This window comes from Calonectris borealis, chromosome 13, assembly GCF_964195595.1.
Source record: "Calonectris borealis chromosome 13, bCalBor7.hap1.2, whole genome shotgun sequence".
NCBI classification, from domain to species: domain Eukaryota; kingdom Metazoa; phylum Chordata; class Aves; order Procellariiformes; family Procellariidae; genus Calonectris; species Calonectris borealis.
Window position 1 is genome coordinate 18,192,807 of NC_134324.1, and position 12,751 is coordinate 18,205,557.

The 12,751-nt window shown below is 35.5% G+C and overlaps 1 protein-coding gene across 2 annotated transcripts; it reads left to right on the forward strand.

Moving 5' to 3' along the window:
* On the forward strand, positions 1 to 9,712 carry XIAP (X-linked inhibitor of apoptosis). Of its 2 annotated transcripts, XM_075162382.1 has the most exons (6): positions 15 to 1,092; positions 2,693 to 2,792; positions 4,683 to 4,761; positions 5,416 to 5,449; positions 6,368 to 6,592; positions 8,017 to 9,712. In XM_075162382.1, the coding sequence occupies exons 1-6, from the start codon at positions 219 to 221 to the stop codon at positions 8,208 to 8,210; spliced, it is 1,506 nt and encodes a 501-aa protein (XP_075018483.1). In that variant the 5' UTR covers positions 15 to 218; the 3' UTR covers positions 8,211 to 9,712. The 2 variants fall into 2 exon arrangements, with proteins under 2 accessions (XP_075018484.1, XP_075018483.1); XM_075162383.1 differs by lacking the exon at positions 6,368 to 6,592 and having other exon boundaries at positions 1 to 1,092.
* The last annotated feature ends 3,039 nt before the right edge of the window (positions 9,713 to 12,751 follow it).

Below are 12,751 nucleotides of genomic sequence, written 5' to 3' on the forward strand. Positions count from 1 at the left end.
TAATGTTCTGGTGTTTGTCTCTGCTTGGCGGGGGGGGGCAGGGAAGGGTGAGATGGGAGGGAAGAGGAAGAAGCATTATTTTGATGCATAAAGGATGGCTAGTTTAATTTATCCAGTTTCCAGGCTTGCGTATGGGTATGATGAATTCTTCTGTTTGTGAAATTAAAACATTTATTCTTTGTTTAGGAATCTGAAAGGACAGGCCTACTTATGAAGAGATGACGTGTAATGGCCCAGATAACTCAGAAGCTTGTGCCACTCCAGATACTGACCGTGACCAGGAATGGGCACAGGAACCCTACCGACTAGGAACTTTTGTTGCATTTCCACTTGGCTGTCCGGTTTCAGCATCAGCACTAGCACGAGCTGGCTTTGTTTATACTGGAGAAGGTGACAAAGTGAAGTGCTTCAGTTGCCATACAACTGTTGAAGGATGGGCGCCTGGGGATTCTGCAGTTGAGAGACACAAAAAGATTTCTCCAAATTGCAGATTTATTACTGAATCTACTTTTCTGGAAAATAACATACATCCTCTCGCCCAGAACTACCAGCATAGAACTGAAAACAGTTCCAGCAATTCAGCCCTCCCGTGTATTCTGGATGACCCATCTGATGTGGAAGCAGATTATCTTTTGAGAACTAGGCAGGTTGTGGATATGTCAGATAATTTGTATCCTAAAAACCCTGCTATGTGCAGTGAAGAGACAAGATTAAATTCTTTTCACAACTGGCCCCTCAATGGCCAGTTGACACCGAAGGAATTAGCTAATGCTGGATTCTATTATACAGGTGTTGGTGATCAAGTGGCATGTTTTTGTTGTGGTGGAAAATTGAAAAAGTGGGAACCCAGTGACAGAGCTTGGTCGGAACACAAGAGGCATTTTCCCAAGTGCTTTTTTGTCCTGGGCCGGGATGTTGGAAATGTTCCCAGTGAATCTATTCCTGCTGAGCCTGGGAGAAGTGGTCTGAACAATGCACAGCATCCAAGGAATCCATCTATGGCAAAATATGGAATACGTTTACAAACATTTTTAACTTGGATATATCCTGTTGACAAGGAGCAACTTGCTGAAGCTGGGTTCTATAGCATAGGTAAGCCACACCTTAAAATGGCTAATATCTTTTACAAAGAAATTTTATATGAGTGTCTTGTTATGAAAAAATAAGCATTTTGTTATTCTAATACGGAATGATTTGCCAGAATTTCTTTACTCTGTAAACTACTTTTCATAGTTCTTGTGTAAATTGATATACATTATATCAAGTATTTTTAATAGCAAAGTATAAACTTGGTCATAAATTCACTTTTAGCAGTAAAACATCAAAGTGTGTTTTTCTTGCCTTCTAAAACCCTCATAATACATCTTTCAAAATGACAATCATTGAAGTTAATATTTTTTAAAAAATGAAGTGCTGTCCTCCAGATATCTACCTTAGGTCTAAGGAGTGGGCTTGTGGCCTGTACAGAAGCCTATGAACAAGACAATCCAGGTTGTGTGCCATTTTAGTTAGTTAACCTGTGTTTGCATTATCATAACATTCAGACACCCGGAACTAGAAAATACCATTACTACCTACTGTAAAAGCGTTATGAAGACAATGACTCCAATGGAAGAGCTTTTACTTTTAGACATGTGGTGTATGACTTGGATAAGACTCCAACGTCTTTGTGCATTGGTTTCCCAATTAGATTGAATTGCACAGTGCTGTTAAAGCTCTTTGAAATTCCTCACTGAGAAATGCTGTACGAGTGCTAAGTGTTGCTATTATTAGGTCACAAAGAAAAGGGGATTATCCGGGATAATTTCTTGCTCTCATCTTAATTGGCTTCTCTCTTAGTAGCTCTCGGAAGACTTTTTAATCTCATTCCATTTGTTTTACTTGTGGCCATAAATAAAACCTTTGATATATTCTTGTATGGGTGATATATGGGCAGTATTTGTACCCAGTAGAACAGTTTTTATTGATCTCTTCTTGGATTCCTAAAAGTACCTAGCTTCTCACAGTCAAGTGAGATCTGTATTGTGGAGGTGCACAAAACGGGCACCAGCTTATCAAACCCGATGACTGTTAAAAGTGACTTCTGTGAAAACTCTGTTTCCTTTAGTCTGAGAAAGATTCCCCTTCCCCTCCTCCCCCCAAACTAAATCAATCCATACCTCCTCTCATTTCAGTAAACGCAGTATCTAAGCAGTTTCTGGTGCAGGCTTTGATTACAGTAGGCATAGTGCTAGAACAGAGAGAATGCAGTTTCTCCTAATATCTCCTCAGTCACTTACGCTACTGCTGTATAGAGCCCATTAATCTTAACAGTGAAATGGAGGACCAAAAAGGCACGTAAGCATCCTTAATTCTTTGTAGTAGACTACTTCATGGCTTGTTTACCAGTGGATTGAGCTATTTGATAATAAATTATTTTTAGCTTTCGCTTTTTATCTGTATAATTATTTGCTAAAATAAAATTCAGGAATATTTCATGTGACTCTTACATTGTATTTTTTAAGCTCAAGTCTCTCCTGAACATTTGTTTCAAATCGTATGTATTATGTCCTCCTTTAAAATGGAGTTCTTTTTAATTACGATTGCTAATCAATAAAATAAATATTTTTTTCTTAATAATGTAGCATTTTATTTGAAAACTTACTGTTACGCCTACTAAAAGTACGTAACTTTATTCTGTGTGTTTCCTTAGGTAATGGTGATCATGTTGTGTGTTTCCACTGTGGTGGAGGGTTGCAAGAATGGAAGAAGAATGAAGACCCATGGGATCAACATGCCAAATGGTTTCCTGGGTAGGGTATTTTTTACTGTTTTCTTGTTGTGTGTCTGAGTCTTATTTACAGTATATTACGTTTTAATGACAGAGCATGCTAATAAAGGTTTCAGAAGGCTGACTATGTCTTAACATTGTTTAGATTTATGAAAATAACTAATTTCTTTTTTAGTTGCCCTCCTCTGCTTCCTTCTCCTTCATTTTTGTCATGTAGGCACCAAAAGAATATCAGTTATCTTCCATGGTTTATGTTTTTCCTTTTCAATACGTAGAAAAGATTTTAAGGAATTTTTTGCATGGGGTCCTTATTTTTGTTGTTCCATCTGTTCTACCTTCTGTAGTTCTAATATTATATGTATGATCATCAACATATGCTTTCATGTTATGTTGGAGGCCTCAAAAGAGTACATTAACCTAATCTCTTCTTTGAGAGGTAGGAGGGAGTTCCTCTAAAGTGGGTGGGAAAGAGGACTAAATCTCAAGAGGTTGAGGGCACAACTAAGTCATTGGAGGTGATCAGTCTGAAAGGTTGCCCTGAAATAGTAGCTTTTAAACAACTTTACTTTTAAGTCAGTGTTGTTTGTATGTCAGCTTGTTTGTAGGAATTATTAAAGGGAAGAGAAGGTTTCTGTGTCTGGACTTAACTGACGTCTCAGCTAGCAGAATCATGAAGTTTTGTGGATACGTATCTGATTTTTTTTTTCCTCATTATCCAAGTGCTACATTCTAATTGTTATTTTAATAGCTTCATACATGCCAAAGTTTGTAACTTATGTCAGTATACAGAATGAATGAACTTCTGTCACGGTGCAAACAAACCTGAAGAAGTCAGTAGTGGTATTGAATTCAAAAATACTTCTGCATAATTTTAAAGGATTGAGGATTTCAGACCCAGAAGTCGTTTTTAGAAAGATTGCCAATTTTGTCTAAAATGTGTCTTGGGGAAAGGAGGAATGTATATGACTCATTGTTGCTTACAGGTGGATAAAAGCTGTACAAAGTACAAAGACTTAGTTACTTGTATAACATTGATAAAATCAATGTCTTTTATGTGTTAGCTGCCAAATTTGTCTTGTGTGGTGAAAGGCTCTCTGGAAGCTGGAAGTTAGTATTTATGCATTAGCTGATCCTTTTTTCAATAGTGGTACAGGCAGCTTTTAATTGTTAGTCTCTGCCACTTGAAAGAGATGCCATTCCAAGTTTTTGGCTTGGTGCAGTGAATGGTTAAGATGCATTTTCTTGCTACATTTCACTCCTCCTTGTACGGGTTTGATTTGGTTTTAGTTTATTTAAATTATGTCAGATTTGATTACTTCCTCTCAGATCATTAACTGTCTTATACGGAGTTTTTGTTTGCACATCAACTTCAGTGGCAGTGTATCAGTCTCACAGCATGCTATCTATGTCCATGAACTGCTGAAGGTGAAGTAACTGCTGAAGCTAGAGAAGTATTGTCGAGGAGTTACGGCATTCTCTAAATCTTCTAGTAGGGAAGAGCTCTGCTGGTTGGACTGGTTGGAAAATAGTGAAAGAAAGCACGTAAGGCACCTGTCTGACCAGTGACTGCTTTTCTTTGATTGCAAAAGACTAAAAGAACCAACATTTTAACATGATGTTTGTTTTTCATTGGAGTCTTTACTTTTATAAACCCGTGGCATCAACTGTCATGGTCAACAACTCTAGCTTTCCGTTTCACCAAAAATGTGAAAAAGATAAGTACTGCTGAAGTGATTAAGATGTTTTTAGAAATGTTTAAATGACATTACTGATGTTGACTAAACATTTAGAGATTTCAAAAGCAAGCATTCTGTATGATGTAGGAAATGTATTGAAGCTTTCTGAAGTTATGTAGTCAATTTTTGTTTGCTGCTTATGCAGTTTTATTATAACGAAATATTTTTATTTATAGGTGCAGATTTGTGAGAAAGGAAAAGGGGCTAGAATTTATAAATAATGTTCACTTAAGAGATGGATATAGGGATTCAACAGTAAGTGTCTTGCTTTTTAATCAAATATAATTTTGTTAAAATAGAAAACAATCTTAACATAATTTTCATATTAAGTTACTCTTCTAACTACCTGCATATCATTTAGTCCTCATGCGGCTTCTTTCATTGGCAGAAAGTGAAAGACATCGACGTATGTTTTGGTTCTGTCATTCAGGGTTTATAGATCTCAGTTCTCCTTAGTTGGGTTATGGATCACATGTAGGGTACCTTGTATATGTTGTATATTTGGTACTGAACAAGTGCTATGTTTTTTTATAGCCTGGGAACCTAAGGTTTACAGTGAATAATTTCCTTATTCAAATGCAGTAGATAATTTTTCTTTTCTTGTTAGTAGAGCATTGTTAAACTTGTATGCAGTCACTAAAAAGTAAAACCGATGTTATTTTAGAATTCTTCGATAGACTAAGAATCATGTCCATATGATCATAGCAAAGATGAGTTGAAATGAAAATTTAAAACAATATGAAAGACATAACAAAACATTGATCCCTTTGCAATTGTTCAGAGCAGATTTAATAGTTTTAGTCAATAAAATAACAGAGATCAAATAGCTATTTTCTGTCTTGTAACTGTATAGGTTTCCTTCTACCTTCTCCAGAATTGTAATTTTGTCTGTTTATATTTCACTTCTAGACAGAAGCTGCTGAAGGGACAATACTTCCTAAAGGTATCTGTTTAGAAAAAGAAAAAAAAACAAAACCAAAATAAACACTGCCCCCTATTTTGAAATATCCGTATTTGCATGTATAGTAAAGGAAATCGTTAATTTTAAAAATAACCCTGTTACATTTTTAAATAAAGCGCGACAGGCAAGTTGTTGGATGATACTCTTCCATTGCTTCATTGCTTCTAAACAACTATGGAATTAATTTTATTTCTCTTAGGGGAAATCTAATCATGGTTGGATAAATATTGTAAAGTAAAGATTGTAAACCATGAAAGAAGTACATATAGGATGCAGTCTTATTTTTATAGCTAGTAAGTATGCATCAAGTATTGAATTAGTAGTGCTGTGGGATGAATGTTAAAGAATACTGAAATGAAACAATCATTGTTGCTTTTCATGAGGCAGGAAGAGTTGGTCTGTTAAATGGCAAGGACTAGGAAGCTGAGAAAGTTTAAATAGCTTGTTATGTGTTCCAGTATTATGCATTCCTGCAATGTTTTTCACAAATACCAAGCAATAAAAAGACAAGACAGTTAAAGGGGTAGTAAGAAGACAGTCAAGCAGCTTTATCCCAGGGAATGATAGCTGTTGCTAATAAGAGTGGTTACACAAAAACTATTTTAGGAATCTCTCACACACTGTTCATTTATGAGAGTGAAAATTAGGTTAAAAATTTTGCTTTTTGAACAATCTTCTTAAGTAAAGAAGAAATCAGTCATTTACATGTAATAGCAGAACTGGAAATAAGTTTTTACAACTAGCAAAATTCTCAAATCAGAAATATAGTTCCTTTGGCCAGATATTTGCAAAGGTTTCTTAGAGTACTATAGTGAATACTGTCCGATAATCAGATTCATCCTTGTTAAATTGTTTTTTTGTTTTGTTTGTTTTGTTTTGTTTTTTAATTTCTTGTTTTAGATGATCTCTTACAGAATCCTTTGGTACAAAGTGCCATAGACATGGGTTTCAGTTTGTCTGAGATTAGGAACACCATGGAAAAGAAATTGCAGATGTCTGGAGAAAGTCACACATCTGTTGGGGATCTGGTAGCAGACTTAAGTGCTCAAAAAGAAAATACAAGGGAACAAGAACCAAATGAAATCCCAGTTGAGCAAGACGAGCTTGTTCAATTACAAAACCTCTGTGTGTACTTTTGTATTGGCTCTTTAGTCTATCAAATATATCTTATTGTTACCTGTTTATTCTACCTTCTGATCCAAGTCTTACTTAAGGTGAAGTTACAGTATTGTAACTTAAAATTCAAGAGATTTATTTTTGGATATTGAAAAAAAACTGAACAAAGAGGATGTTAAAATATTTGAGCGTAGCAGCATTTATAAATATCATCTATCAAATAAGCAGTATTAATACCTCAGAAGTGTATAATATTGAAATAATAGTCTAGCGTGCTTCTGGGAAAGGTTATACGTGCTAACTAAAAAGCCACAATTATTGTGACAATGACATTTAAAAAAAAAAAGGCAAGAATAACTATAGAGGTGGGGACTCTGGTGGCAAAATGAAATAGACACAGCAACATACTGTCAAATATTCAGTATACTCAAAATGTAGGGGATTATGTATTTTTCAGTATAAAATTTTGCATGGGATAGAAGCATTTTCCTTCTTGGCCAATAATAAAAAGTGTACTTCTAGATGGTGCTTCTTTTCAATTCTTCGTGTTCCAGCTATGCTGGGACGTGCAAGTTATGCTCAGAAAGCCATTGGGGTACAATAGGGCCTCTGCAAATAGACCAAACCCAAGGTTTCTAACTCAGGAGACTTGTAGTTCAAGACAAGCATATGGGTGAATTCATAGGGAGGGAAAAGACCATCTGGTTGGCATGATAGGCAGAGACCTTACCAGCCCAGTCTTTTTAATAAGATTTTTAATGGACATTATGGGGGGAAAAAGAACTTGCAATGAAGATGAACATTATTTTTGTGGTTGGCTGTGGAGAGCTTTCCCCAAGTGGCAGGGGAAGGCTTTTGAAGTTTGCATTTTCAAATGGGGCATACTGGAATAATAAAGAGCTAATGTACAATGCAAAATTGAGTCTTTCTGTATTACAAATTTTAAAGCTTTTGAAGTATGGGCATTTTGAAAACGGAGGCAAGGAAAGAAATCACATCCTCATTCTTTTCATTGGGGAAACTCTCTGGAAAAAAAATAAAATCCAAATTACTTAACCAGTATCAATGAGCCTTTCTTTCACCTTCTGACAAGTTTTGGGGAAGCTGTCAATGGGAAGTCTCTGAAAAGAATGGTTCCTGATTGAAACATGCATATCCTAAATTCTATAGATATTTCGAGCTCTTGCAAATATATATAGCTGAATTGCCTGCTTGCATTGGCCTGGGAGATGTAATGAGATGGGGGGTGGGAGGGAAAGAGGATTCCATGCTGCAGCTTGGCTTCCTATCTCTTGGAACTTTTTTTTTTCTTTTTAAGGGTGTGACCTTTTAAATCGTATGAAGAAAACCTTGCCCTTCTGTATAAGAAAAAAAAAAAGAGATTCAATGGTACTAAGTATGTTAACTTCTTTTTATATGTTTATTTTCCTTAGATCTCAGTACTGAAGAGAAGTTAAGACGCTTGCAGGAAGAAAAGCTTTGTAAAATCTGTATGGCTAAAGACATATCAGTCGTCCTCATTCCCTGTGGTCACTTAGTTGCCTGTAAGGAATGTGCTGAAGCACTTAATGAATGCCCTCTGTGTCGTACAAATATTATGAAAAGACAGGAAATTTTTATGTATTAGTGAAATATACAGCACTGTGGATGCAAACATTTCCTGCTTTATTGCTTTGAATATGTGTAATGTAATGTAAAAAATTGAGTTAATTCCAGGATGTAATCATATGGCAGTATTTAGATTTTTCTGCTGTCAAATTCTACATTTTAACATTTTAAAAATTATTTTCCTTAAGTGAATTTTTTGTATGTAAAAAACAATATTGAAGGGCAAATATGTATATTCTGTAACTTCAATTCATAGACCCGACTTGGGAAAGCCTAAGTAATGCAGTAAAGCTTTATTTATGTGATTATTCCTTTGCTTCACTTTGGTAGGACTCTGTACGACTGAAGGTTATGCAAATACAATTGTATAAAGAGTCCGGCCCTATATAAAATTTGTAAATAGGTAAAAGAATTTAAAAAATTATTATATACATGTATATTATATCTGAGATTTTAGCTTCTCAAAAACATTATGTAAGATTGAAAATGTTACCTTATTTCTGTAACTTTGGTTGTGACATAATTCAGAGAATACGCATAAACCTGCTGCTGAAAGATTTCACCTTATATTTGCTACTGCTACTTTGTAAGTTTGTCTATTTTGATATATAATTCCTATCTCCCCATTTATTTTTTTTCTGGTTTAGATTTATAAATTGGCTTCTGTAAACTGGTTTTAGCCATCCATTTTTCACAAAAATCCCCCTGTATGTAAAATGTACATTAATTTCGTTCCTTAAAAGATAACTCAACAGAAATGAAGATTTCATGTACCTTGTGCCCTTCATGAAAGGAGCAGTATCATTTTAAAATTGCCCCCTAAACATAAAGTTGTTCATCATTTGATTTTTTTTCCTTGCCTTTTTTTATCATTTAGCATTATCTTAACTCATTTATCTGCTAATACTTTGCAGTGCTTCTGTCTATCTTTTAATTTTTGTTCTTGCCAGTTTGCAGCATTTAAATTTAAAAGTTTAAGAACTATTCCAGTGAGAGTCACCTTAAAATACTTAATAAACTATTTCTTACTGGACTGATCCTCAATTCTCCAATTAAAAAAAAATCATAGCTTTGTATTTAAATACAACTGGTTTATGATCACTCTACTTAATTATGTGACTTCCTTATTTTGTGGAGCTACTAATATGTTCTGTGTATATATTTTTATCTTTGAGTCCTACACACTAATATATTTAGAATATACAGAATATAGTTTTTTACATGAAAAGTTTTAAATCCAATACACAGAAATTTAATGTCTACTTTTTCTATTTTCTTAAATATGTGCTGTGATTATATGCTGGTGTAATGTTATGAATATTTAAAATTATGTGCAACCCAGTTGTTCCCTGATCAGCATATTTGATTCTCGCATGAAAAAAAAAATCATAACAGAAGGTTGCTTTCTGTTGCTTTTTTGTTTTGTAACTCAACTGTTATTAATGTAACCTGAGTGTTATTAAGGATAACAATATATTTTAATTGGAGAGGAAATAAAATCTATTGTTGGTATAAATTAAAGTTTGTTAATTATAAAATTAAAATATGTTAATTTTGCTATTTTTTGTAATAAATTAGAATTTGGTTCTTAGGAGTACATGATGACTAGAAATTCATAAAGAATTCATCACAGAAAGGTTTTATTTTGCCTTTTTGTGCCTTTGTGAAGAGTTCAGGTAATTCATGCATATGGGGATTTTTCAGGACAGATTCGGACTGGCAGTTCTGACAGGCTTGCTTCTAGCTCCCATTTTCACTTACAGGGAGCGTTTTCTGTACTTTTCAAGGGAAATTCAAGGCAGGGAGGGTTTTGTCTATGAGCTGGTGTATCTTGCCTGAAATAGCTTGTGTAGTTAGTGTTGCGAACCATGTTATGCTGACTTGCTTAAGCAGATGGTTTGTTACCTAACCTTGACCTAAGTCATGTGAGAGAGACTATCTGGATGAGCTGGATCCAACTTGGCATGCGGCTCAACAAAGCCCTGTCTGGAAAAGAGATTGACCAAATTTTACTTAGAACTATTACAAAACTAAATCCTAGTAAGGAGGTGATTTTGCATGTAAGTTTTGCATAGTACGTAAACTGTCTGCGAAACGCCTGGAGGTAGGTCACAAATAGTACCTTCTAACCTGAAACGGAGAGCAAACACATTGTCCAAATAATATGCAAGCAAATAGCATAAATGCTTCATGTTAAAGCTTGTTAACTTTTAAAAGGTATACTGCATCCCTTATTGTAACTTTTTGATAAATGTAATAAAACATATAGCTATAATAGCAATTCAAATTTTAATCACTTAGGAACAGTAAAGGGTTAAAAGCCAGTTAAATTGCTCTGTAGGTTTAGGTTTTTTAAAAAACTATAATCAGAGTTCTATTCAGACTAAATGTGAAAAAATAATTAGCATAGTCATCAAAATTTGACAGCTTGAATTAGGGAGATGTTTTTCCAAATTACTTTGATTTTCAGTATCTTAAAGAAACAGGGAAGAAATTCCACGGACGCTGATACTGGGCTGAGTGTTCAAAGAGAGACAAATGAAGGATGCAAATGAAGGGAGTAGAAGCACAGGTGCTTTGAAAAGGAGGGTAGTAGCAGGACAAAAATGCCTTGGGAGTTGATTTTTATAAAAGAGTTACCTGGAACGAAGAGCTATGGAATATAGTCAAGTATCAGTATTCAGTAACTTTCTTCTAGTAGCTTCTAGGTAAAATCTTTCTTACTTCCATTTTACTTGCAGCGGCGGAACTATTTGCTGCTCTAGATATGTGGGAGATTTACAAGGGTTTTTAATAATGTGTTCTGGAACTGTTTGTTTAGAAAACATGGAAATTGCATGCCTAATTTAAGAACAGACGGCTAAAATAAGGAAACCCATGGATCCAATTTTTTTGGCATGCATTTAGCTTTTTCTCACTGCCTTGAAACATAATACTGACTTACTCTCCTGGTTGCTGCAGCTTGTGTCTCTACAGATACTTAGCTGTCTGTACTTTTTTAATTTTGGTTTGGGGCTTGATCAAAGCTCATAGCATAATAAAAAGATTTTCAATTATTATAGATTTTTTTTTTAAATTCGAGTATTTAAACACTTCTTTTAATAATGCCTGGTTAGTTTTGATTGCAATGCTCAAACGTTTATTTTTGTTAGCTGTATGTGTGGCCTGAAGCTACAGGACAAATATTTGTCAAAGTTTTCAAAGCATGGTTGTTAACCTAAGACATGGGGTTTTAAACCCAAAGTTAACTTTTATGCTTGTTTTTATTGAAATTAACAAAAATTTAAATACAATGGGTTGTTAGAATTGACTTAAACTGGGTGGGAGGTTAATGCAGACACTTGATTACCGTGTTCATATGAAACTTCAAGCTGAAGTGTAGTATACCAGGATTAAGCGTTGCAAGGGGCGGTGACATTTGCTGCCACAGTATTCGGCAGCTACTCAGAAGAGGATCTGTTCCGCCTTTCAAGGCGTGCAAGTTCTAGCATCTGATGTCTAAGGCCTACCCGAAAGGAAGGTCGGCTCTTACAGTGAAGGAGCTGGAGATTTCTCTGCTTTTTGCAGTGTTTTTCTGCGGCGGTAAGTGTGCGAACAGCGAGTTGTTACACGTGTTGTTTTTCACCCTCTGCCCTGTGCACGATTGACTCCTGTCAGCAAGAAGGCTAGATGCCGAAGCGCGGGCTAGAGAAGCGCTTCCACTGCTGCCCCAGGGGCTTTTCATGTCTTGTGCAGCACGGCTGGATTGGCCCGAGCTCCCGAACCTGCGTTGTGAAGGGTGATGGTCGCCTTCTCCATATAGTCAAATAGGAAGAGCCAGTCTAGTGAGATCACCTTCATTCCTCATGGAACTGAAGCATGAGTGAATACTCTCCCTCTCACTATTTTTTTTGTCTTTTACATGCGTAAGTTTTACCGAGTAGCTTGGAAATTTGATCAAGAAAATCCTTCCTCCCCCATGACCCTGCCATGCCTTCGCACTGATTCAGGTTGTTGGAAGTATCTTGCCATCTTTGCGAATGCCGCTGCGTCACGTTGCTTCAAGAGATGTACTGATGCTGCTGTACAGCAATTAGTGTGCTGTAATTATAATGTGGCTTTCTGTGAGGAGGCAAATGACCTGTGATAATAAAGAACCTTTGCTGAAATTCAGAATTTATCTTTAATTTTTTCTTAACCAGGAATTCCTCTTAAGCAATACTGACATCAACATTACAGTAAAACTATGAGCATTAATTCAGAGAGTATGGCTCTGTGACCAAGTTATCGAAAGAACTTGCGTTTTCCTAGGACGGGAAAGAAGACAGTATACATTCAGTTATAAGTGACTTGGATAAACAAAACCGCAAGGAAAATCTGGTGAAAAAAATTTGTATTAATTATATTGTGAGTATGTAGTACTTCAAGGTAGGTGAAAACTACTTGGTTGCCTTTGGATAATTATTAATTTACAGTTTTATAGCCTGGGCAGCTATTGATGATGGCTGAGATAAAATACTTGATAAGTTAGACTTGCTGGAAATGTATTGGAGAGATGCCTGAATTAGGGTTTTGCTTTTA

What these genes read in the sequence shown, in the direction of transcription:
- XIAP (XM_075162382.1), top strand. Translation starts at nt 219, where the DNA reads ATGACGTGTAATGGCCCAGATAACTCAGAAGCTTGTGCCACTCCAGAT. An exon ending in AGCTGGGTTCTATAGCATAG is followed by an intron (nt 1,093 to 2,692) that starts GTAAGCCACACC and finishes GTGTTTCCTTAG; the next exon opens with GTAATGGTGATCATGTTGTG. An exon ending in TGTTCAATTACAAAACCTCT is followed by an intron (nt 6,593 to 8,016) that starts GTGTGTACTTTT and finishes TATTTTCCTTAG; the next exon opens with ATCTCAGTACTGAAGAGAAG.